We start from the raw sequence: 27,164 nt of genomic DNA on the forward strand, positions 1-27,164 counted from the left end.
CACATTTACATGTCATGATAAAAAATTGTTTATGACTATAAAGAACAATCCTAGCTCAAGCGCTTCCCATTCCCTCTCCTCCTCCATTAATGTTGGAAAGCTTTGCTTCAGATTAAGGCTAACCCCTGCTTAGCTTTGTGTTCAAACCTAGCCAAACTATGGTTAACCATTGGTTATGAAGCTGATTGTTTCAACCAACTACTGTTTAGGGCTTGGCCATAACACTAAACTGTGGTTAATTGAAATTGGAAGCAAACTAGTCAATCTCATCATGACTATGCTAGCAAAGAGAGGCTTTGTGCCCAAAGCTGTTAAGTGCCAGCCCACTGTTTATCAGTACATGCAAAACATGAGTCACAGACTGTGGTTTGGGCAGTTACTTGGGCCATGATGCAGAGGAATGTGAGCAAGGCCAAGCAGACACATTAGCATGGCAAAACAAACCCTACTTTTCTAAATCTGTAAATTCTGGTTATTCAGGTGCTAGTTAAGAGCCCCCATCTACCTCTGGTGTGGCCATAAATCTCCATTTTAAGTGCTGCTTAATCCTTTAGGTTGGAATGACTGTTATAATTTGACATTTGGAACCTAATGTTATTTACTTGGAAGCATCTCCTATTAATATCTGTAGCTGATACCTGCACATGTGGCAGATCACCCATGCTTAGAAATCAGTTTAATGCACTGAGAAAGTTCCATTGTATGCAGGCATGCAAGTGCATAAAGTTGCTTAGTGGTTCACTACAGATTTAGAAAAGTAGGGTTTGTTTTGCCATTTTATACAGATTGTTTCCCTTGCACCTGTGCTTGCTCCTAGAAGGGGTTAATCTTCGGAATTATGAATGTAGTTTGTGGAAGAAATACATACTGGTCTGCAATTGTATTTGAGTTAAAGTGAGAAACATTTTCCTACCATATGGGTGGAAAAGAACAATCTCATAATGTATCAAATTTCCATTTTTGACAGTCTGAACCACTTATATTTGATTTTTACAATCTATCTGGAAACCTAATTTTGCTTTAGCCGCTAAATGCTTCTGTTTACTATTTCATTCCATGAAGTATAATTTTGTGCTAATTCTGAAAGGGGGTTCTTTCTGCTAGCTAGCAGCAGCAGACAATATGTAAAATAAATATATTGTACTCGGTCCATAATTGCCAGCCTATAAATTCTTGAATTTTCCACCACAAATTCAAAAGGAATGCAATTACTTGCATCTGGCTTGAGTAAACCTGTGTTTACTCAATAAGATGAACATATCCTGGCAATGCTTCTGCCTTTGGTATTCTTAAGCTGCATCCTGCTAGAGAAAAAGCACAGAAGACTTACATATTCACTGTGTATTGTATATTAGAAGGATTACACTGTAATCCTTCACTGTAATATGTGCATACACCTCTGTCCTATTTACCAGTTTCTTAAATTTGTATCCTGCCTTTCCAACATTAAAATTCCAAAAAAAATCAAATTACCTCTAGGCACTAAATTATTCTTTTTAAAAAAAAAATCTTTTTTTTCTTTGCTTTTCTGTTTTATCATATCATCAATGCATACTGTATTATATAATAAGGATAATAAGAAAAATAACATAAAAATGACATATAAATAAATATTACTAGTAACATAGCTTATTCCTACAATTTGTTTTACTTGCCGAAACTTTGTCTTTAATTCTCCTTCCACTTTTTCCTTGGTTTCCTCCGGAGGGTCGCACAGAGCTGCCTGCATTCCGAAGCCTCGGGCGCGCTGCGGATAGCAGGCTGTTCTGGGGGCTGGGGTCGTGCCTGGGGGGAAAATAATTTTTTAAAATTTATTTCCCCCCCCCCAAAAAAAACTAGGTGCGTCCTATAGGGCGGTGCCTCCTATGGGACGAAAAATACGGTAATCTATATGTAATATCCAATCCTCTTTCAAATTCTTGTCATCTTTATCTATTTGTCATGCTGGCCAGTTCTATATATTCTATATATAAACTTCGTCCAGTTTTGTGCTACCAGAACTTGAGCGTCTATGGTCGCATACATCCAAAGAGTAATTTGATTTTTTATATTTCTGTTGTTGTTATTCCCAAAAACATTTTGGGAAATGTTCTTCTAAACATTTTCTTAAGTTCATTATATACCATCTCCCAAAATTCTTTTATTATTCTACAGGACCACCATGAATGATAAAATGTACCTGATGTTTCTTTACACTTCCAACATAAGTCATCCTTAGATCTAGATTCTAGACATTTTGGCTAATTTACTTGGTGTCAAATACCACCTGTGGATCATTTTTAAACAGTTCTCTTTTAAAGCGTAACTAGCAGTAAATCTTAGGTTTATTTTTCACAATTGTTTCCACTGCTTCAAATCAATGTTGTGACCCACATCTTGTAGGCACTAAATTATTCTTATAGTGATGAGGGTAAGTCACATTTGAGAGGTGAACACATTTTAACTGTAGTCAGTGACTGATGAAACATTGCTTTCTCCTAGCTTTTTAAAAACTTGTGGCACTATGAACTACTCTGCTGTTTCCTCTTTTTTCTTGCACATTGCCATGTTTTGTTATGCAGGGTAGTCAGATGAGGGAAGAAGAAACAAAAGAAAGTTCTGCTGTACCCCATCATTGTTCAGGGGAGTCCCTGATCCCAGTAGAGTAGATTTGGAGGGCAGAGGGTGAATTGGTGAAAATTGCCTTCGCTTTTTCATTAGTACAGATCTCCTCTGGCTCAAAAGCTATTTCATGAATACAAGGGCATCACTGGATACAATCCAGTTTACTGCATGTGATTTTTGTCTGTTTTTGGTTTTTTTAAGTTTTCAACCAGTGTGCCATGGCACCCTAGGGTGCCTTGAATGATGGTCAGGGATGCTGCACGCAACACTGGCCTCTGTCCCTCTTTCCTTCCCTCCCTCCTCTGAGGCTGTCTTGCATCCCAAAGGCTTGCGTGGCTGTTTGTTGCAACAGCCCTGGCTACATGCTCCCCAGGCAAATGTTTCCTCAGGGGCTGGCCAGGGAGTGCTGGTTTCCAGGAGCTGAGGTGGCCTCAGAGTAAGTAAGCAAGTAGGTGAAGGAGCCTAGCCAGTCAGTCCCCCAGCCCCTGCTGTTGGGAACGGACAAACATGTGGGATGCTGGGCAGGCAGGCAGGCAGGCAGGCACCACACTGGCCTTTCTTGTGCTTGATGGGAACTGAGTGCCCGGTGTTGAAGGGGAGCCTTTCCACCATGCAGGCCTAGCGCCACCCTCTGCTGTCACTGCTGCCTGCCAAGGTGAATAAGGTGCTGGCCTCAGGCTTCTAAGGCTGAAGGCAACCTCTGCCCCTGTGGGGCAGCGTGAGGAGGCACCTCTCTTTGGGATGGGGGGCAGTGGCTCAGAGACCAGGGGCAGTGGTGGCGTCTGCCTGGAGGACTGCCAAGGGGGGGGGAGAGGAGAGGAGGCTGGGGGAACACTCCATGGGAGGGTTTCAAAAAGGAGCGAGGGGCTGTCAGCTCTGCAGGCAAGGGGTGACATACGGTAACTGGTTCGGAGAGCGTTTCTCCACTGGGGAGCTGCAGAAAGAGTGCAGTTGGTCATGGGAGATGTGGACTCAAAAAAGTTGAAAGCCTCTGCTCTAGCCACTCAATTTGGAAGTAGTGTTCCATATTCAATCATTCTGTTATCTTAACTGCCCCTCATTTTTGGTGTAATTAAATTACTATTCATGGAGTTAGAACACAAAATCTAGGCGATGTGCCTTTAGTTTCTTTGGACTTTTGATTCACACACGCATGTAGTTGACTTCTCATCACTTAATGACTTGCAACTCAGTATGTGAATTGCTTCCTTTGAAAATTAGGGTGATGAGATGATATAAAAGCTCTCCCTCTGGAGTTTTATCTTTGAAGACTGTTTTGCAAATGCCAACCATCAATTGATACTGCAATTGCTGAGTGATGAATAACTATGTGTAATCAAGCAACTTCATAAAAGTGAAATAATGTTATGCTTTAGAACAGAATCTAGACCCAGTTATTGAACATATTTTTAGACAATTAGGATTGTTTCACACTTAAATACTGCAATCAGAGATACGGCCTCTTTAGGTTCGTTACAGAACACTAGAAATCTACAAAATATAAATGGCATTGGGTAAGGCTGGGTTCTATCCCTTTTTGTTTGTGATATCACAGGTACAATCCACACCATGTAGCACTTCCAATAAAAACACTCGTTGAGGAAATATTAAATTTTTCCAGCAGCACAATAATTGCATTTTGAATTTCCACCTGTATGCAGGAATAATGCCTTTCAGAAACAAAGTGATATTTCAAAAAGACCATGGAAATTGTTAATATCCTGTGTTTGCACTACCACAATGCCCACATTATTGTGGATTTTTTTATTGATATGAGATGCTAATAAAGGTTCTTTATTCCAAACATAAAAGGCCAGCCTCAGACCAGGAATCTTATAACCAGCTCTTGAAATGAAACAAAACAAAAACCTCACCACAAATACATCAGGCCTCTTTGAAAGCTATTACAGACTTGCTGTTTTAAACATAACAGTGTATAAAGAAAACACTACATGAGTATGCTGCTAATGGAAACCAGCATGTTTGCCAAAACAAGTGAAAAGTACACACTGTGTCAACTGATTCATGATCAGAGACAAGTTGTCAAAGACAGGGCATCTGAATTACTCATTCCAAAATTGACTTAATGTATTTTGTGCTTCTTGCATTGTTTTATAAAATACAGATTCTGATGAATGTTTCAGTGTTGATTGTTATGATTCATATCTAAGAAATGGATTTCTAGTGAGGGGATAACTTCCATGCTTCTAAACAGGTCTGCAATGGTGAGACTTCTGGAGGTACACTTAGCCAGTTCTGATGTAAGTGCATGAACCATGATGAGCACTGGGTTTGAGTGCTTGCCTTCTCTGGCATGTGCCAGGTGAGAAGTTCGGATACATTTGCTACTGGTTTTAAACTAAATGGAATTCCTTGTTATGTCTGAACTGAGGGAACTCTAGTTAATGAACATGCCAGGGTCATAAATCAGAGCTCACTGGGTTTGAAAGGCTGTGATAAAGACGAGTGACTAAATTTATCTTCTGTTACTGCAGGGTTACCAACCCTGGAGGCACCACGCACCAGCAAAGGTTTTCTTTAGTGCTCCCAGAATGAGCCAAAATCGTCAGATTTTTTTTTAAAAAAAAGGGATTTCTAGCATTTTTAGAACTTGGGATATAAGATTAAATTTACAGACACCATTCTTCTCAACTGTTGTAAGAAATTAGCCAGTAATCTCTTATATTTGCATTTCAGGTTTTGTTTTTAAGGTGCTGAAACATTTAAAATATTCCATCCATGCTACTGAGTTTTGTGGATAGCTTGGTATCAAATATGTTAGGCTACTTAAATACCCCTCCATTATCCCTTTAATGGACAGCACTTCTGCCCTGACTTCTCAGTTTGATTCCTTTTCAGAATTGATCAGTTACATCAGTTTTATAGATGGGCTTGCAGCCAGATCCCAACTCTGAAGTATGTCTTGGTGATTCCTATGGGTTTTATTCCCAAGTAAAGGAAAAACTCCATGCTGCAACAGCAGCATATATCCCCTAGTTTGCAAGACTTTGCACTGGCTGCCCATCAGTTACTGGGCCAAGTTCATGCTTTTGGTGCTAACACATAAGGCCCTATACAGATGGATGCCAGCAGCAGCAGCATACCATGGTGGTGGTGGTGGGGAATCACTCCTAATGAAAGAATTTTTTTAACAATCCCACATGCAGACTTCAAAAGTTATTTATAATCAGTTTAAAATTATTTCTGCTGCCATCTATATTATTTTACCTTCTCTGGTTCATTTCCACACATGCCCTGATTCCCTTTAGTGATCTCTCAGTAATTTGCATTGATGTAAGAAGCCTTCTATCACTCAAGCAAACATCTTTTGTGGTTTAAGCCAAAATGCTATTCTAAACCCACTCCTTCATTAATCACATACGGTGAAATGTATTTTATAACCAAAGGTAAAAAACTACACTGCTCTTTGTTTTGAGTGTAGCAAGTGTTTGCTGTGTAAATAATGTCACTAATTATAAAAGTGCCAAAACATTTTTAAAAATTGCATTCAATTGCTCTATGAACAAATAATAATTATAATATAATTGGCCTTTCAAATACGTCTTGTACTTGGAATGTAATGGTTAAATCAGTGGTAACTTGTATCAGAACATCAAGGCAAATGGAGCTAAATGCTTTAATTATTGCTTTCTACAATAGATAGGCAATAATATGCTGGCTGCAGGTGTTTCATAATGATGTACATGTAGATTTACTAAAAAAGATGGTGTAGTATAATTATAATTAACTAAATTCAACAAAGATAAGAAGTGAGCAATTTTCCTGATACATCAGCAGTTCCTTATGCAAATTTTGGTTACATTCAATTAATTCTAGTTCTCTAAATTATATTTATTTACTTTGCATATCATTTCCAAAAAGATATGCAGTCTAACTTTCTTTCCCCAAGACAATCATGTAGGCCTGATCTGTGAACTAGCTCATAGATGTGCTTCTGGTCCCACTGAAATTGTTTCTTCTTGAACCTGAAGCTAGTTCCACCAGGGAAAGGGTGGTTGTTACTATTAAAAGTAATAAAACTTATTGGATGACGGGTGGATGATGGGTGTACTAGAATGATGTGTGTACCAAATAAACACATATGAGGTATATGAGGATGAGTCCATTGATTTTGATTGTGTTTCTTTTACTTCGTTGTTGATCAAAGGGAATGTGATATTACACGATGTTGTAAAATTTAAAATGCTACTCATGCTGCTAAGAATGCTAACAACTCATGGACAACAAGATGGATCACGACGAAAGTGCAGAAAAACACAACTGTATCCAATGTAGCACAAAATATGGGCCACACAACTCGGTTTATTGAACCGTATGCAGGCAACTGTATCTAGGCTGTCTATGTCTGTTTGCAGGCGGGCAAGAACAGAATTAAGAACAAAACACAGTTTCTGACTGGGGTGGGGCCTAACCATTGGCTCTCCAGACACCAATAAACTCATAAACACCCATCAGCCCCGGCCAGCATGGCCATGGTAAGGTATAATGGGAGTTGTAGTCCAGCAGCATCTGGAGGGCCACAGGATAGCCACCTCTGCTTTAGATTATTATAGGAGGTAACGCTGGAAAACATTTACAGCCTAATAAAGCCACCAATACAGTGTCCTTCCATGTACTCTGAGGTCTAGCTTACAGTGTTGATATTTCTTTGAGTAGCACATGCCACACAAAGAGAAGGGAAAGTGAGAGCAGAGTTACAAAAGAGAGATGTGGTATTGGTTAAAATGAAATAAAGTGATGGGAAGAAATGAATGTTTTTAAAAGGCCTTTAAATATGTGACCTACTTTGTGGAATGCCCCCATGTTTCTCTGTACTTTTTGTTAAATTGTTTTCAGTTGTGCATGGTTCCATTTGCATACTGCATAATGAGCAAAATACAAAACAAACACACAGACATATTTTATTTGTACCAATGTGTATATATCTTACTAAATAAAGGAAAAAAATGATACTTGTCAGTGTCCCTTGACAAGTCAGTAAATTGAAAAAAGTCACACAAACCAGTGCCTGATTGGGGGAGAAAACATTTTTTTTTATTGTATAACAGTTATATCTTGACTTCCTTCCACCATAGTACCCAAGGCAGCATACATGTGATACCTCTTCATATGTAGCTTGTGAGAGTATCAGTTTGTCTAATTCCATTTGCTTTACCCCATGGAAAATTTTACAGCAGCAGCTAGCTCATCAATAGAAATAAAATACATTTTGTTCTTCATTGCAGATGATCCAAGGTTTCTTTACTGTAATATGTGGGGCGGTGCATTTTTTTCCTTTTTAGAAATTAATTTGGGAAGTCAATGGCTAAAATAGGAACATAGGAAATTGCATAGTATCAAGGGGTCCATCTAACTCAGTATTTATTGTCTCTATTAACTGACCACAGCTTTCTAGGGTTTCAGATATGGGATGTTCCCAATCCTGTCTGGAGATGCCAGGGAGCCAAGACATCCCTAAATTGTTATTTTAATGTAAGAGTGGAATGTTCTAAAATGACTCTTAAAATGTGGCAGATACCATTCTACTCTTATAAGCTGTTTTAGGTGTACCTGTACAGAAAAATAGGGTATAAATAATATTAATTTGCAAACAGTTTTCTAACACTAGTTTTCAGTTACAGTTTAAAGAAGAGTACAGCTGTATATACTGGCTAGTTAAAGCTCAATGAGGTCAAATAGATTTTAGCACCAAACTGCTCTTGGAGTTAGAACCATTTTGTATTTTTTAATGGAATTGTTCTATTTATAGTCACCATTGTTGTTATATGTTATAATTGTAAGCTAGTGAGTCAATTACACAGTTGCCAGTGAAACGAGGCTGTCTGAAATAGGGGGATGAGAAGAAACCAGAGTTCAGGAAGGGCTTACGTTATCTTTCTAGTGAAATACCTCACCAGAAACTAGATTGCTTAACTATTTTGACCGTCAGTGATTTCTCATTTTTAATCCCTGGAGCATAAATATCATATTTCTTCATCAGTCAGCAGTGGTTTTATTAATATAATTACAGTAAAAGGCAATAGATCTTCATTTTGTCCTGATTATAATTATAAATGTATTGCCAAAATTATTACATTTTATATTGACACAAGACATGCTAGCGCATGCATTCTGACAATGCAATGCTGAAAAACACATTTCTTTCTACGTGAATGTGTTCATGCTGTTTAAATGGTGACCATTCTTGCTTTCCAGCTTTGATCACAGAATACACATTTCTAATGGGTGTTTCAATGCTTAGTCCCCAGAGTGTGCTTTGACTTCATTCTTGGAGTCACCATGCACTATTTGTCCTGTGGATGCTTTTCTGGGTTGCATCTATTTATGGCTGATATGGAGAACCTGTGGCCTCACAGATGTCAATGTATTACAGTTTCCATCATTCCTGATTAATGGACATGCTAGCTAGGGCTGATGGGAGTTGGAGTTCAACAGCCACAGCTTCCCCATCCTAGGTCCATGGAAAACTTTGTCCTGGATTATGTTGCCTATTCTCTCTGGACCTAATGGATTCAGGGTTCAAGGACATTCTTTTTGTACCCAGCTACTCTGATTCAGTAATGTTTGACATTCTTTAAACAATATTTTAAGTGGGATTAGTAACAGAATCTTTTCAGCAATTGTGGATGCAACTACAAATATCCAAACATAATTAATTTGGTAGTTTTAGGCTGCAATATTTGGTTATGTTAGGGCACAATCATTGCTCCTTGGGAAGTATGCCCTTGTGTTACCTGCATTTGCATTTATAGTTTACATTTTTAGGTATATTCTTAAAATATCCCTGCACACATAGTGTGTGAAACAACCCTTGAATGCTTTTAATTTACTGTAACATGTTGTAGATAACCCTTGTTTTATGCATCTATCATAATGGCATAAAAATATTACTGTATTTTGGCTATTCGTCTCTGATAACTTTATCATTTTAGTTCCATAAGACCATAGCACTAAAGTAATGTTTGTCAGAAACCATTGACACAATGTCTTTTTCTCTTTCACTATCAAACCATGGAATGTAGTAGAAAAGAAATAAAACAGCCAAATAAGGAGTGTGCATATACAACATTGCTTTTTTCTTTTTCTTTCTTTCTTTCTTTTTTTGCAAGAATATCCCAGCACTCCCACACAGAATAATTACAAATAATAATGATAATGGAAATATTTAGGATCCATAACTTCAGATAGTTCTAGGCTAAGACCTTCCAAGGTAGGTCACATGCATAGTAAGACACAACATTGAAACATCTTATAAAAACAAATCAGTCTAAAAACACTGTGCTGGAAGTCAATGGTGAAGCAGCAAAGGTCTATATAACATTATGTTCCCTAACCCCTCCCCATGTTTTTCCCTTATAGAGATCAACTATAAGGGAGTGTGGAGCCCATTTACAGCAATGGGTGAAATGGGAGCTTCAAGTAGTTCACTGCCTTTAGTTTACTATTTTTACTATAGCCTGGTTCATAAAACACCACAAAGCTTTGTGTTTATACCTTAGTGTACCTGAACCATGTGAATGTGCAGGTACCTGGAGAGGAGTTGATAGTCACTTTGCTCTACGCTGGTCATTCTTACTATTATGCTATGCTAAAACCACAGTTTGGCTTCTAACCCAGGGCTCATGGTTTAGATTGCTAACCATGAGCTGTAGCCAATAACAATCCTTATCCAGTAGAATCATCAAAATTGGGGATGCTGTTCAGGCATGTAAATTGAAACCAGTGGAGCTATGTAGTGTACTATGCAAATACGTCTAGTACAGACTGTTGTTGGTTGGTGCATTTTCTGTCTGCTTGAAAGCAAGTTTTATTGCTGTCTGACTATTGGAGGGGAAGCAGTTGCTCATGGGTATTGTCATGTCATTTTTCTGTTTTAATCAGTAACATAGAGCATTCTTTTTAGATTATGCTGAAGCCTAGCTAGTTTTGAGGGTGAACTCTTAACAGAAAACACAAATGTACATTTTTTTCCTCAGAGCAATTAAATATCTTTATTTAACTCTTCGCCACAATTAAAAACACAAATCTGAGTGAAAGAGACAAAACAATTTTGTAGGAACAAAAGTGGAAATGAGGGAAAAAGCAAAAACAACTAGATTATCTTAGAATTTAGTTGCTACTCAATTGCCCTTGTTTGTTGGCTCTTTTCTTCCTCTCCCACTGTTTTACTTGTATTTTCAACACGATCCTGTACCTATCTACTCAAAAGTAGGCCCAGTGATGCTTGCTTTCAGGGATATGTGCATGGGAATTCAGCCTTGTTGCAGAAGATATATTTTCACTGCTATTTTTCTTTTATTCAGTGTTTTTCAGCACATGATTGGTTTTAATTTGAATTTTGAGCAAAAGAAAGTACTGACTATGTTCCCAAACCTTAGACCGCACTGAGTTTCAAGTTGTGTGTTTCATTCATATTTCTTTGGGCTTTGGTTTTAAAATAATTCAAAATAGCTGTACTTGATTAACAGAGTGAAAATGTGAAGTTTAATCTGCATTATTTAGTGAATTGAAAAAACAAACATTGTAGTTTCATGGGCATAGCCAGGATTTATTGGGGGGGGGGGACAGTTATCTGTGATGCAATAGGTCAGTTTGTTAAGTATTTTTCTTTATTTACTTGATGGGGGGAGCAGCTGCACACATCCCTGGCTACGCCTTCTCAAAACTGTGTGGCCTCCTTCTCAAAACTGATTTGAAGCAACTAACAGTAGGAAAACCTCTAATCATAATGACCAACACTGATTTATAGAGTATAGATGAGCACTGTCACTAAGAAAGTCTTGGCTTTGCAGAGCATAATTGTACTTAGAATTATTTGTTTCAAACTCCGAATTAATGCTGGGCAGTACAATTCATGAAACAAAATGGGAATTGAAAACATATTCAACTAGGATATATGGCGTTCCAGACATTTGAGAATCTAGTGTTTAGAGGGCAGGGCAGAAACAGAAAAACCTGACAATCTTGGTTTAATTAAACCTCCAAAACTATGAGAACAGGGTGAAGATGGAAAGCAAGCTGCGCACAATAATTGCTGTCTACATTGGAAATAAATTGCACGACTAACATTTCAGTGAAACAAAAATGTGAAGTAGATAGCTTAAGAAGCAGATTCTTAAAAAACAAAACAAAAGAGGAAACACTTTTCAGATGAGCTTTATGCAAAATTGAAAAAGGATGTTCTTGATTAAGTATGGTTGGTGGCAAATCTTAACAGCCAAGGCCTAATGAGTAGAACACTAGTTTATTGGTTTTTGTTTATTAGTATGCTGGTTTTTATTAATTTACTTGATGTATTGTGGCAATATCCAGAGTAGACCTGCTGAAATTAATGGACAAGTTAGTCATGTCCATTAATTATTATGGGTCTTTTCTGAGTATGAGTCGCATTGGACATACTTCTAGGTTTTGAAGTCTGAAAGCTGAATTTGGAGGTTGTATTCTCAATATGTGTATGCATGATGAACATAGGAAACCAGAAAATGAAAACGTTGCTTTCTTCTTGATCTGCTTCATCACAAGTAGAACACTTAATTCTTCTCCTGCTCTAGATAGGCAGATTCCCGATGCAGTTTGAATGTATTCTGTTTTAGATGAGATGTTAAGATGCTTGAAAACAGGAAACAATGGGGCAGTTGCACTTTCTGTTTTTCCCCCTGCATCACTATCTTATCCAAAGACATTCAGTTCAGTGAAAGTACAATACTGTAAGGTAAGGGCATAAATAATGGCAAGGGTGTATTTTTTTGCAGAGATAGAGAACCTGCAACCTTCCATATGTTGTTAGACTCCAAATCCCATCAGCCCCAGTCAGTATGAACAGTAGTCGGGGATGGCAGGAGTTCTAGTCCAATAGTATCTGGAAGATTGTAGTTTCTGCATTCTTGTGTTTTTGGGTAAAGAGGTTTCCTGATCACAAACATTTTGTCTGTATTCTAGAATTTTTTTGTTACGATTTGTCCACCTCTAGTGCCTCAAATTGTTAATTTACTTTCTTAGAATAGACTAGACATGCTATAAATGGATGTGAGTGAATGAGGCATATATATGAAAAAAAATACCTCATATAGTTCAATCAGTCTGGAGGGTCACAGGCTTCCTGTCCGTGATCTACATCTTAAAGGTAATTTTGCATATTTTCCTTTGTTTTCTTTTGCGTTTCCTCTTGGCATGTTCTGGGTGAATGGTTGGGTGTTTTCCAGTAGTACAAAAATGTCTAACCAGTTTTCCTTAACACAGGAGTGTGGTGGGTCTTCCAAGCCGCAAATGTAGCTCCTAGCAGCCATAAAAATAGTTTACAGACTATCCTTTTTCTTCTGTCGCCAACTGACAATCTTCTGTTTATACTGATACAGATGTACTGAAAGATGGGTATTCAAAATACAATGTATGTTTTAGTACATCATCCAGATTTCCAAGGGCTTTTGGAGCAAAACCATTGTGATGATGCCACACCTCACCAGCAAAAGGACGTGAAGTTCGTGCATCTTAATAATGCTTTCACCCTCCCAAACATGATACAGTTATAGCAGTCAGTCTCTCCATGTCCCCTCGGTTGGAAGCAGGTGTGTTGTTGATTCTGTTAGACAGGTTATGGGATTTTATTTCAGAATTCTTTACTGAGACCACCCAAAAGAAATGCCAAATGTGCTGCACAGAATACTACCTCACGTTCTTGTTAGTTCTTTGCGGCAGCTAACATCTGGGCATCTTTTAATATAGTTACACACAGCTGTCAATATAAATATAAGCTTATTCTTCATTTTAGTTGAAGTGGAAGTTCAACTCACCTGAACCCAGGGTAAAAAGATACAATGGACAATGATCCCTTGGCCTTCTGTCTCCCAGCCATTATTGTTTGCCAGTGAAATAGCATGATTTTTAAAAGTTGGCTTAACCTGTTGCAGTCAGAATCGATCAACATTCATGCCAAGACAGCCTTAACAGGGTCACCTCAGGCTGCCATGACTTCATGACAACAGTTGGGCTGGTATGTGTTGTTACTGGGCCTATGCATTCTCCAGGGCGCATTCTGAACCTAGTATTTTTCACCTATCAGGTGGTTTGAAGGTGAGACCCCATTGTCATAGTCAGAGCCAGACTAGTAAATCTCTTTCTCATGAAATTAGGCAGACAGCAAACATTCCTCTGTGCAGAAGAGTTGGGCCCATTAAGTTTGTTCATTCTGGGAGACTTAGGAATCCCATAAATTCATGAATACCCTAGGAGTTTCCAGTTGACGTGGCTGGTGCCTCTGTTAAAAACCTTGTCTCACTATGAAATTGTGACTTGTATTGGGCTGTTAACATGATTCCTCCCACTGAATTGCTCACAGTTGCTCAGGAAGTTATACAGCAGAGTTTTTTTGAAGGGTTAGTGGCCTATTGGGTGATATTTTAAAACCTTTGAAGGACTTCTGTGACATGCTTGTAGACGTTTTGATGATAAAATGGCTCTTATCTATTCCAACCTTGTCACCACTGTATCTGGAAACAATTAATCAATTTGTAGTTGTTGTGGCTTGATGATGTGGCTTGATGCTTGGAATGACGCAGCTGACCATTTGTGGATTTGCCCTTTCCACATCTTCATTAATTACACCTAGCTATGGAATAATTACATTGAGCTGTAGAATAAGTACTATATATTTGTATAGTAGGCTATGCTTAAGCCAGGCAAAAGCTCTTGAGGGTGTGGTGCAGAGCTGGGGAGCGGCATGGGCCTGGGAAAGGTTGTAAGGGTTGGATAAAGAAGCCCGGTTTCTTTCCCCGGTCAACAAGAAGGAGGACTTTCTTGGCAATGGAACCCCGATTGTGGAATGCCTTAAAGTGGCTGAGGGCAGACCAGAGTGAAGCCTGCTCCCCTCCAGTCTGTTCCCAAGGCCCGCACACTCGTCTAGGCAATGTTGTTTTGTTTATTGTATGTGTGGTCTCGCTTCATACGGTGGCATAGCTGAATGTATAGAATACAAGTTACTGATCACCAATAAGTTTACTAGAAAACAAATATGAGGCTGCTTTCCGGCAGTGTATTACCATAATCCAACTAGTATTGAAGCAAAAGTAGACATCAGTGTGTGGTATGGGCGCCCACACATAGTGAGAAACCACTCGAATCAGATGTAGTAAGTGTGCATCCGAATCCATCTGGAGCTACAAGGCATTTCTTATTTAAAAGCAGAGGGTGCGTATCTTTTTGTGGAATCAAACTTTTGTAATATGAATTTATAGACTGTATGACTGGCAAGATTCCAAAATGCTTTGTTTTCCAAATTACATTCACATGGCGCTGTAAGTGTTTTGTTCTTTGGTTGGTATATTAATGCAGTAAATCATCCATTTAAATAACAGTAAAAAAATATTACACGCCAGGAAGATAGATTTTTCAATACAGCATTAACTGTACTAGGTTAATGGATCCTGCGGTTCAACAACAATACAGTCTACATTTTGGAGATGGGGAAGTAGATTACCACAGAATTTACGTGATACATAGGGAAGATCAATTACTAGGATTGCTGTTGCAGGTTTTACTGATGAGTAAAACAATTTTCTGTACATGTTCCATAAGCATCACACATTTGGGATGCCAGAACCATAGAGGCAGCAGTGGGTGGTCGGTAATGTGAGATAATTGGTGTGGGACAAGAACAAGATCTCGGCTGCTCGTTTTGTTTTTCCTATCCTTCTGTGTTTAATGGTTTACAATATGACTAAACTTTTAAGTATCTAAGTCTGTGATGTTTCCCGTTGTTGAATATTTGGCTTCCCTCAATGAGAATATTGAAAAGCAGGATTGTAACACTATAGAAAGAAAGTTGTATGGAAAGAAAGGCAGGAGCACTTGTAAATATGATTGACCATGACATCTTTTATTGAGTCAGTTTGCACTGCCAGTTTAATTCAGGAGAAACTCCAAGAAAGGTTCTTGGCTATCAAAATATCACTGGAACGAAGTGCTCACTCACAGGTCCAGCTAGATATTAGAAAGACTGTCTGATTCTTGTTTCTATTTTTATTTGGGTTTGATGAAACCAAACCATAAAGCAGTCATTCAGAAACTAAAGGTTCTGCACATAAACATGTTGGGAACACAGCAAAAACATTTAGCGATCTGTAAAATCAAAGGATTCAAAGGATCTGTCAATAGAGGAGACCCTCTTGCACTGACCATTGTCAGTCAAAAATGTGCAAACTGAATGAAGAGAACAGGAAATATTCAGCTAAGTTTATTTCTTTAAAAAATAAATTTAATATTAATGTTGTGCTTTACTTGTTGTAACCTGCTCTCCACTGCATTGTGCAGAGTTATTTCTCTGCCCTGCTACCTAAGATTCTTTTTCAATTGTAGACCTCAAAAATTGAATCTCTGGCCATCTGCAGCCAAAGGATGTCATGTGCCACTGAGATATGGGCCTATCTGCTTCCTACTTTTTCTTCCTAATTCCTACCATTTCCCCATTAATATTTTAAATTCATATTTTGATTTCCCATCCTAGAAATGAAAGCAGCTGATAATGGGTATCTTCTTGCTCTCTTTCAGGACAATTTGAAGCTTCAAGAGACCATGGATTCATCTGCTGCTCTTATCATGGCATTAATAAGAGACAGAAATCCTGCCTATGTTGGACAGCTTCTAGTAGCGTGAAAAGGAGATGTGCAGATATTACAAGGAGGGGTCAATGCAGGCTTTTTAAGTTGGACTCTACCAAGAGTATATTTTGGGTGGCAGTTAAATATTTAAGAGGGAGGTCTTATTTGAAATATAGCTACTATAAGGTTCAGAATGTTATGCTATGTGTTACCTTGAGTGCCTTTGGGCAGCGAGAACTAAGGACTATGATAAATAAGGTTGTTTGTATTCTAAAGGGATATAACTGCAGGAGTGAATTGCTTCAAAGCTGCGTGGACATGATCTAACTAGAGTGAAGCGCTTTAAATGCAGCTATTCCACGGGGAAGTGCTAAGCATGTGTTACTATATTATTACACTGGCTAATTAAAGCCATAAGAAGAGCCCATGTAGTCCAACATTCTCTTCTCACAGGGACCAGCCAGATGCCCGTTGGAAACCCAAAATCAGGATCCAAGCATAACAGCACCACCCAACCCTGTGGTTTAAGGCAACCAGTATTTCCTTTACCTTCTCTCAAATAAATTTTTGGTTTAAATCAGGGAAAATCAATTATAGGTGTTATTTGAACAAAACATTTCATACTGACATTTATTAATTGGATTGTGTGTGTATTGCACTACCTTGCTGTGCTTTGAATCCCAGATAAAGAAGTAAGTGGGCTTTTCGCTCGACTTCAGATGTTCACCTTTTCATGTGTGGAGCTGTCCCTTGCAATGAAGAAAAGAAGGATTTCGAAGGCATACATTAGACTCCCTGTGCCAGCAAAGAAAGACCGATTCCTGGTTCTATCTCTTGAGAATGCTGCCTTGTCATCGCTTAACCTTAGGCCAAATCCACACTTTGCGCAGCAGAAACTCTTTTTGTGACTACACCAGTGTTTTCTGCAACAAATATATACATTGCGGATGACACAACCCACACCTTTAAACATTGACAGAATGTGTTGAGAAGGATCTGTCTTGTGTTTAAAGATGCTAGTATATTGTTTGCACTTCATATGTGATAGCTACAGAAAACAATATCCACAATATTTGAGCCTGCCAGGTAAGATGTGAAGCATCTCAAAATACCTAAGTGTAGGGCTCTTGTCTTGGAGTAGGTGGTTCGTGCCTCTTGCTCCTTATCTGGGAAGCCTTGTATCTTGTTAACGTAAAATATGAATGAGCAAACCCCAATTATGTTTATGTTCTCCAACCCAACTCTTTTCATACAGTATGTCACTAAATCCGCAAGGGAACTAAAACAATAATGGTTAATGGTTAATAAGCAGTGCACAGCTTTACACAGGTATTCATGCACAACTTCTTTGAGCTTGACAAGGAAATAAAAAGTGCTCACATTATGACCCTTGGGCCATATCCTGGGTGCAGCTTTGTGTAATGCAGCTAAATATAATCAATTACAGTAAGGCTAATTGAATCATCGAAACTTTTTTTGTGGTCCTTTCAGACACTCATGTCATTGTTGGCAAGATTATTTTTAGCACCCTCAAGGAAGTATAGTGAAGAGAACCCTCAGAAATGAAGGTGAAAGAGCTGTCTTGCATGATTTGGCCATATAAACTATTATTTTACTTAAAACATTTTTATTTTGCTATTCAACCAACAAAAGATTACCAAAGGAGCTCACAAATATCAATAAGAAAGTCCTTGCCTTCAGGCTTGCAATTTGATAGAGAGTTGTAAAAACAAACAAACATGGGATGTGAGGCTCTATATCTTTGTTATTCTCTTGTCCTTTGATAACTTTACAAAGATTTATTTGCAATTTTTTTGTTTGATATGTACAGTTGTGCTCCTTCTGTTGAGTCTCAGCAGTTTCTGCAAGGAGGCATTTACACTGAACAATTGTTCCCAACCTTTCTCAATGCTTGGGTAGGTGACAAAGAAGCACGATAGTGCTAATTTCCCTAAGGCATAGACTGAAATTTCAAAACAAAGCATGCGTGACTGAAACTTTGAATCAAAGTTCTTGATTTTGCAACTCAACTCTGCCATGAATTCACTAGAGGTGTTAGGCAAGCCACTGTCTCTGTGTCCTGTCTACAGCATTGGGATAATAATACTGACCTATCTTTCAGGGCTCCTGTTGTATGGGATAATGCTATGAATTCTGATGATGATGATTAGTATCATCTATAGGTTCAATAACCTTTTACCTGCCACTTTTTATCAAATATAGAATTTACATCATTGAGTCTTAAGCATTTAACATCTATCCTCAATTCCATGTTGTTGCTCTGTGACTATTCTCCTTCTTGCTTCCTGTCTAGAATATTTGTGCAAAAAAGCTCCAGAATGGTTTAAATTTCTTTGTACCACTCAAACCCCACGGCATTAAAAGAATATGTCTTTACATTCTATGACATCAGGGAAGAACAGTTAATGATACTAAGGCAGGCAGGCAGGTCAAATAGTAGTGTCCTCCCATAAAAACTTTAACTTCCGATTGGATTGTGCTCTGCAGATTTAACAGCAGCAGTTGGTAGTATAATAACTTGCACACTGCCAAAAAAAAAAGGCATCACAAAAAATAGATGTACATAACTTTTATATATGTGAATTAATATCTATAGATACAAATATAGAAATAACTGCTATGGCTTGCATCCAACATTGTGGGCATAGAGTTCCACTCTTGCAAGAGGACTTCCTCTCTTGCCTGCACACCCTCAAAATCTACTCCAGATTTTGCCCTCCGGAAAAGATTTTGAGGGTGTGCAAAAAGCGCTGCAGGGAAGCGAAGGGGAAAGTTCCATCACAAGTCTGCTATGCTAGTGGAATAGCAGCATTAGACACAGCCCAGCCATTCAAACAGAAATACAGTACATCTCACCATAGTGGGGAAGACTGGCCAGGTGTCACATGTGCTGTCCGGGTGCCAACTCTTGATGGGCAACTTCAAGGCCTTTGCATCCCTTCTCATGGCTATTTATATTCTAACTGGACTTCTATCTAGGCAGCCTTCCAGTTGTGGATTTCTTTAACTAGAGTCCTGCAAAGTATGATACAGGAGAGAAAGCCCTTTTGCTCTGGTATACCTCAGTTCAAGCAGACACAAGATGCACTTCAAACACAGGATTACAGAAAAGAGCAGGCAATAAGAAGCAAATCTTCCATAAGCAATTCAAATCAACGCTGCACTAGAGAGAAGCAACTGTAGGCATAACCGAATATTATTATGTCATTCAAACCATTGTGTTTGGTTATGTTTACTGTTTAAAGTAACCCACCTGATTATTCCATACTCTTTTTTTGACAGTAGAATTACTTAGTTCTAATCCCAGTGGCTTCTTCTTTTTAAAAATGTATTATTGGATATTTATCCTGACTTGAAATACATGGTTTGTTGAATAAAAAAAATTTTTTGGTATGACTTTGAAAGAAAGCTATTCAAAGGTATTTCCTCTTGTTTGTTTCAAGGATCACTTACCTGAACCCACATCTTGCTTTTGTCTCTGAATTAACTAGAAGAGATGCCAAGACTTGCAAAAGAAATAAACCCTTGATGTGATCCAGCTGATAGTATATTCTATGAGTCGCTGACCTTTATATTTATGCAATACAATAGACTCAAGTATAAAAGTTCTATTTTTCAATCACACATCTCGATGCTGTATTTGAGCAGTACCCCCAGGCAAAACACGGCTCTGATTTTTGCTATTTCCCCTTGGTTCTCATCATCTCTTGCAATTTCATTTTGTTACTGCTAAATTGATAAATTATTTTGTTTCAGATGATAAATATAGATGTCCCCTTAAGAAAAACAAAACCTAGAGGGAAGTTATTTGTGCCTGAAACAGAATTTGTCATAAAATCTCAGTAGATTTTATCAGAAACTCACAATGCTAGAGTTATTCTGAAAAGTTTTCCATATACAGTGGTACCTCGGGTTAAGTGCTTAATTCGTTCCGGAGGTCCGTACTTAACCTGAAACTGTTCTTAACCTGAAGCACCACTTTAGCTAATAGGGCCTCCTGCTGCTGCCGCGCCGCCAGAGCACGATTTCTGTTCTCATCCTGAAGCAAAGTTCTTAACCTGAAGCACTATTTCTGGGTTAGCAGAGTCTGTAACCTGAAGCGTATGTAACCCGAGGTACGACTGTATTGTCTCTTCTATTTTTCCTCACATCCTGCAACCAGAATTTGGACCTCTTGTGATAATATTTAGACAGTGCTTCTTTAATTTTAAAGCACACACATTGGCCAACTTCTCACACCACAGTAAACCAGCCTGTACCAATCTGGCATCCTCCCAACTTCTCTTGCTGTGAGCATGACCACTACATGCAACTAATGGGAGCTATAGTCCAAGATATCCGGACAGTGCCAGACTGGCAAAGGCTGCTGTAAGCCATAGCTAATCATTTACCAATATTGCTCTGATATCACTCACATGGCTCCTTGCTAGCATGAAGAAGCAGCAAAACACATTGTGCAACATTTCAGTCTGTAATTGTGTGTCTGGAGCAGTTCTGATATAATGCGAAGTCAGTGATCATAGTTTCTCCCGTGTGCAAATGGGGAGGAGCAAAGTGGGCAAGATCTGTACTTCATAAAAAAAACACAGCAGAAACATGGGAAGCATCAGAGCAGTGACTTGAGGCAATACATGCCTCTTGTCCGGCCCCTAGGCTGTGCCTATGCTCCTCTTGTTACTGCACTAGCAATATTGTTGCCTGCCGGAACAGAATGCACCAATGCTCTCACCCCTATTCAACTGTAAATAAGTTAAATGTAACCAGGTATGACTAAAGGTATTTTTTTTAATCCCACTCTTTAGCCCCCACCCACCCAAGGTTCCCAGAGTGACTTACAGAGTGACTACATGCAAGGCAGTCCCTGCCCTCAGGCTTATATTATTTACAAAAATGGATTGGGAGGGAAGGAGGAAATGTCTTGTGCAGGACATTGACAGGGAAGACACATCTGCAGGTGGATGTTGTTGGTCCACGCAGAATTACTTCTTATGGAATGCATATTCCAATAAACATCCCTATTTTGACCAAATTGATGCAAGAAAACGCTACCTGCCTCTTTCCTCTGCTTCTTTGTGAACAGTTTTGCAACAGTGTGGCCAATTCTCCCAAAGGCATTGGTAATTTTTTTCCACAAAATGCACTCCTCATTTCAATGAAGCAAGAAGTTGACTGGCAAATACATATTTTTTCATTTCTATGTTCCTGTTTGCGGAAGCAGGTTCTGTGCCGTGTGCCTAAAAGAAAATGAAAGCAATTAACTGCATGATAAATCAATTAGAAGTGTCTTAATCCTATCCAATTGGAACCTACCAGAGCAAGTTAGTACTGAGCACTCATAAATTTGTGATCCGGTGAGTCAGTCACAAGTTAGGCGTGTCCATTTCCACTGTGCCAGAGGATGAAGACGGACTCCACCTCACATCAATTGTAGAATCTGCATAACTGGCAAGCTAGTATTCCACATGAGATACACGTTTTCTTTAATTCAAAAAAGAAAATCATGTAACTAGATGTGGCAGGATAGCCTAAGACTTGCCACTCTCCCTCCTGCCCTAAGCAGGCACTAAGCCCTGGACTCACAAGGGAAGAGTGAGGAATGGTTTTCCTCCAGCAGCGCTCTAACATGACATTCTGACTTGGGCCAATGCAGCTGACCTGCTTGCCACTTCCAATTAGTGAAAGGGTGCAGTCAGCTATAATAGTCCAAAAGCTAAAGTCTGCAGGGCTAGCAGTACCATTAGGCAAAGGTAGGTAACTGCCTCCAGCAACAGATTATGGAGGGCGGCAGCAGACGCTCATTCACGGTTGCTCCTCCCAACTATTGGCAAATAGAGCATTGTGTCCTAAATAGTCCTGCACATTCTTAATTCAGTTTGTTGCCTTCAGGTGTGCTAGTGGACTCGATCCAGTTGCTAATATCAAGGTAAGATTCAACCGCAAGTCCAGCTGGCTTCTGTATATGAAACAGGTTGAAAAAGATGTGCCAGAGCTCACCACGAACTTCCCCCTTCTCTTAGAACGGCAATGGTGCTCATCCTGAAAGGTGACGGAGCTGAGCTCTAGTGAGCTCCGCCTGGGGGGAAAAAGCCCTGTTGAAAGCCATTTTGCTCTCCACCTTAGAGAGTAAAATGTTTTGGGCCAGCTCTGGGAGAGAGGAGGCGTAAAAGCAAAGCTGCCTTTCTCCACAGGGCACAGCACCGCTAAATGGAGAGCTGCCCATTAGCCCATTTCAGTAAGTTCTAGGAATATTGGAAAGGTGCTGGTGACAGGTGGGAAGGAATTCTGACCTGAAGCTTTCCCCATCCTTTAGCCCAAAGCAGGAGAGAGACGTCTGAGCGGGAGAGAACTAGAAGGTCCAAACCCTGATGGGATGGAGCTCAGGCGCTACCACTCCCTGCTTGCTTCTGTTCTCCCAGGAACCTTAAATCAGAGACCTCGCTCTTGCCTTCAGACTCAGCCCAGGGGTCGTGTTCTTCGGCAAATAGGTGCTTGCTTCTTGACTCATTATCTGTGCCTCTAGGCCCCAGTTCCTGCAACACCCAGCCCACACAGCGTGCGGAAGAAACCAAGCTCCTTTCACCCACCTCATTTCTAACAAAGCTGACTACTGGATTGCTCAGATGCTGTTGCAAAAGAAAAGGAGAATTTCTCCGTTGTCTCCACCCCACTTCCTTCTGCATTTGTTGTTCTTTCCCATTCCACCCCCTCCTTTCCTGTCTGCTTCCTTGTGTCCTAGTTTGCCAGCCCATCCCTCTCCCCCCCCATTTGAAGCCCACCCTGCTTGACTTAAGCAATCCCCTCCTGCGTTCTAACCCAAGACCGTGGTCTGGCACAAGATTCCTTTCCTTGCCTGGCTGGATCAGGAACTGAGGCTGTTGGTCTTTGGCACCTCCCTGCTCTGCTTGGTGGGGCTCAGAGCAGATGTCCCTTCCCCTGCCAATGGAGTACAGATGATCAACAGCTGGTGTGGAAAGGGAGAACCCTTCGCCATGGCAGCTGCTTGTGGTAGCGTTGTGCACCAGAACTTAAATCCTTAGAAACTCCCAGTCTGCCCCGCCAGGAATTCCTTTAAAATCCATTCCTGCATGTAAGAAACAGATTACTGGGCCAGCCTCAATGCGCTCCAGACCTCCAACAGGCTTTTCTCTGAAAGTTGCCATAAAAACAATATTTTAAAAAGTCTTAAGGGTTGGAATTGTAATCTCCTCTCTCCCCTCATCTTTGGTAGGGGAAAGAAAAGGGAGGAAGGAAACCAACTGTCTGTAAAGGATTTGGGGAGTGGCTGCTTAGCACCCGTTCAAGGAAATCATCCTAAGCTGGCAAAAACAAAAGGTTCCTAATGCCTTGAGTGCACAAGACAAAAGCCACCTTCTCGCTGTTTGAAAGCACAACAATCCTTCATTAATCCGGCGTGTGTTGTGTGTACCTTCAGGAAAGCTGCCACCCAGAGACTCGAGGGGCACGAGTCTCTCCTCCCCACAAAGGTTTAAAGCACAAAGCTAGAATTATTGTATTTCCTGCTCTTAATAAATCAAACCAAATGGGCAGCGGTCGCAAACAGTGTCTGGCAAGTGGATTTCTCAGACGAGCGTTCTCTTCCCTCCACCCTCCAAACTGAACAGTAAACTAGTGCAAATGGCATAAAAATATTTTTTAAAAAAGAAATGCCAACCCCCTATGCTTAAAATTTTCTGATTTTTGGTTAGGAATTTAGGACTATTCCAGGATTGATTTGAGCCAGGTTCCCCAGGGTCATATTTTGTCCAGAATGGCCTCTCACCGCTTTCTCAAGTGCACAGTGGTTGCAGCCCCTCGCCTTTGCCTGACATCCCTGACAGCCAGAATACATGTGTAGGGCCTGCTGTTTGGCAGTTTCCCTGGCTGGCCGGGTCACAGAGCAGGACTTCCCACCAAAAAGTTGAGTTCAAATCACGCCAATCAAAGCCCCCCCCCATCGGCAATGACTTGCATGCCTCCCACCTCCAGCTGTGCAGAAATGACTTGGTTTCCATGAAGGGTGTTGAGCTCATCAAGGCAGCGGTTGCTGATGTCGAAATGCTGCGTCCTCAGTATCCAGGCCTCATAATTGTCTGGTCAGAGCTCCTTCATGGCAACAGTGGCAAGGAACAAGGCACTGCATTGAGCGACTGAGCAACTTGGTAGTCGTGCCAGCCCCTCAGCCTGACATTGTTCGAAAATTAGGAATTATCCACTTCAGGGAACGAGTTTTGGGTGGCGGATTTGTTTGCGGGGATCTCTGGTTGGTTGCAGCTGTCGGTGGATTGGTGGCAAGGCATCTTAAAGAGCCACCACAAGTGGCGGTTAAGGCATTGGGTGGAATCCTAGTCTTCAAGCTTTGGGGTGAAGTGGTGCACCACCCTGTCCTGAACTGGTGGCATATGCAGGGCACCCTGTTAGAGGGGTCTTGGTGGAAGTTTCTGTCCAGAAGACAAGTGAGCGTGCGGCAGACCGGCCATAGAGCTTCCAGCGGCGGCCTTAGGATGGCCACCTCAGTTGATCAGCATCTTGGAGAGGAGAGGAAAACACCATCCCCCCTCCTTTGAGTTGTTTGTTGAGGGTGGGGGAACGTGCTGAGGTCATTCCATTTCTTCTGCCCATGGAAGGGCTTTTTGGAAAGAATGGGGTAGAGCTGAGAAGTGTCGTCCTTGTTTGCTTTCTCTATGCTTTGCTGCTCATGGAATAGAACAGTGAAAGGGTCTATGTAGGAACTCTTTGCAAAGGGGGAGATGTGTCGAGGGCCATTTTCCTCCTGGTTTTGCTGCCCACTGTCCTCATTGCTGAACCGCCACATTTGTAGGCTGAAGGAACTGTTGTGCTGACACCCAGCAGACTGTCTTGAAATGAGAGCTGAGTCAGCCCTAGGCCCAGTTGAAGTCCCATAGCTCTGCCAGCTCTAGGGTGGTGGAGAAATCTGTCCACTTACTGCCCCCCCCACCTTCTGCCCCAGTTGCCATGCTTAGCAGGCAAGAAATGTCCCTCCATAAAGTCCCACTCAGCTGGGCTGGGTGGTGACTTAGGTTTGCTCTCTTAGTTCCTAGAGAGGGTTTGACAGCCTAAACCATGAACATTACCTGCAGGTCTGTCTGCTTTTGTCTCCTTGTTAACAAAGAAGTCATGTTCATTTGGGACACAATCCACATAACTTATCCCATGTAAGCCTAAGATAGATGAATGAAAGTTTCACATTTGTCTATCCAGTGGGGCCTACACAGATGATCCCAGTGGGTTCTGCCTTAGATTTTAACAGTGCTTTTTTCTTAAAAATGTTTAGGGATACTCTCATTTTTCTACTCATATTGAAATACTGCCCCTCAATGAGGCCAAACCTAGATTCACAAAATGTTTATCCACCCAGAAACCTAGTGTCACGGTCCGGTTGATGGGCAGTTGAAGTCCTGGCAGAGGACGTTGGGACCAGGGGCAAGATGGCGGGGTGGGAGCAGGAACAGGAGTCAGGAAGCCAAGGGTCCGAGGGTCAGGAAACCAGGAGTCAAGGGTCTGAGGGTCAGGAAGCAAGGAGTCAAGAAGCCAAACACAGCAAGGCAGGAAGCGTGTTGCTGTGGCAAAGAGCCGAAGGGAAATGCTGACCTTATATCCCTTCCTGGCTCTTGCCACCAGGTGCTGTGAGTTACCAATCGGCCTCACCTGTGCGGCCGCACCTTGCCTCTTCAGAACAAACTTAGGAAAGCCCCAGTCCTGTGAAGCCCTACCGGTCACAGCGCCTGGCTCCTGCACGCACTCCTGACACCTAGATTCACAAAATGTTTATCCCCCCTCTTCCCCCAGAAAAAAGCACTGGATTTTAATATTAATATTTGTATTCATAAATACTGTAGATTAGCATCATTTTGTCAATTAGGTGTGGGCTGCTCTTCAGGGCTCCGTGCATGTTGGTTAATATTATTAATGCTTTAGAAAAGCTTCAAAAAGGAGAAGGAACACAAGGCACATTATTCACCTAGAAAACTTTCAGACCTGCTGTAAAATTCTATGAGTAAGATACATAATTGTTCAATGGTCCTTTCATGCCCCCTGCAGTTGGACAATTTTTAAGGGAGTGCAGTTAAAAAAAACCCACATGTGGTTTTCCTCCTAATTCACTTTATTAAACATGGTTCCGTGCCAAGGATTTCAAGGGAGTAAATCCACTGTGCTGTGACTTTGTATCTTATGTACTTGCTTAGGTTGCGGTTGAATTACTCACACCTGCAACTACCAGCATTGTGGTACAATAGGAACAAATTGCCCTGCCACTGGGTAATTTGCAGCAAAAGCTCAAAGCAAAATAAGATTATTATCGCACATAATGAACTGGAGCACACTCCTGCTTCAGCCCCTGTCCTGCTTGTGGCCTTCCCATAGGCATTTAGTTGGCTAATGTAGCAAGAGTGCTGGCCAGTTGTATGATCCAGAAGGTCTCTTCTCATGCTCAGTGTCTTCTGCTTCGTAACTCTGTGTTTCTTTGCTGTATGTAAGGAGATACATCTGACGCAGCCACAGATTGTGGCTCTTCATAGGGTATCAAGGCTGAGCCACAAGTAATGGTTAGAGCTGAGCCAGAAGCTGTATTTGAAGGTGCTGTCAGAGGGCAGTCCTCTGAAGAAGTCCTCTGCTGAAGGACTGTCTTGTCCAAGTCTGGTTTAAAGGCAGAGAATCACCAGGATGGAAAACAATGACCTTGAAGTTGTCCACCAACAGTTGGCAACTGGGCAGTAGACCCAGCAAGCTGCATTCAAAATGGTGGTCATTGTTTCAAAATGTGCATGTACGCATCTCAGTTAGCACAGGCATATTTTGAGAATATTACTATGCTTTTGGGGTTATGCATTTCCTCTTGGGGGGGGGGCAAGCGATGCATTAAATGACCGCCCTGTTTCTATTCCCACCTGTGGCAACTGAAGGTGA

General features: G+C 40.7%; 1 protein-coding gene across 2 annotated transcripts in view; it reads left to right on the forward strand.

Moving 5' to 3' along the window:
- The window catches only part of CRPPA (CDP-L-ribitol pyrophosphorylase A), a 55,543-nt gene extending 37,865 nt beyond the window's left edge, over positions 1-17,678 (forward strand). Inside the window, exons 10-11 of one of the 2 annotated variants that reach the window (XR_014000944.1) lie at positions 4,820-4,927; positions 16,168-17,678. Coding sequence is in view for 1 of the 2 variants with exons in the window: in XM_081164738.1 (XP_081020864.1) it covers positions 16,168-16,272 (105 nt within the window). In the remaining variant the exon portion in view is untranslated. The remainder of the gene's footprint in view (positions 1-4,819; positions 4,928-16,167) is intronic. The other variant, XM_081164738.1, reaches the window with a different exon arrangement.
- The last annotated feature ends 9,486 nt before the right edge of the window (positions 17,679-27,164 follow it).

The sequence above is a fragment of the Podarcis bocagei genome (genome assembly GCF_964188305.1).
Source record: "Podarcis bocagei genome assembly, chromosome: 12".
NCBI lineage: Eukaryota > Metazoa > Chordata > Lepidosauria > Squamata > Lacertidae > Podarcis > Podarcis bocagei.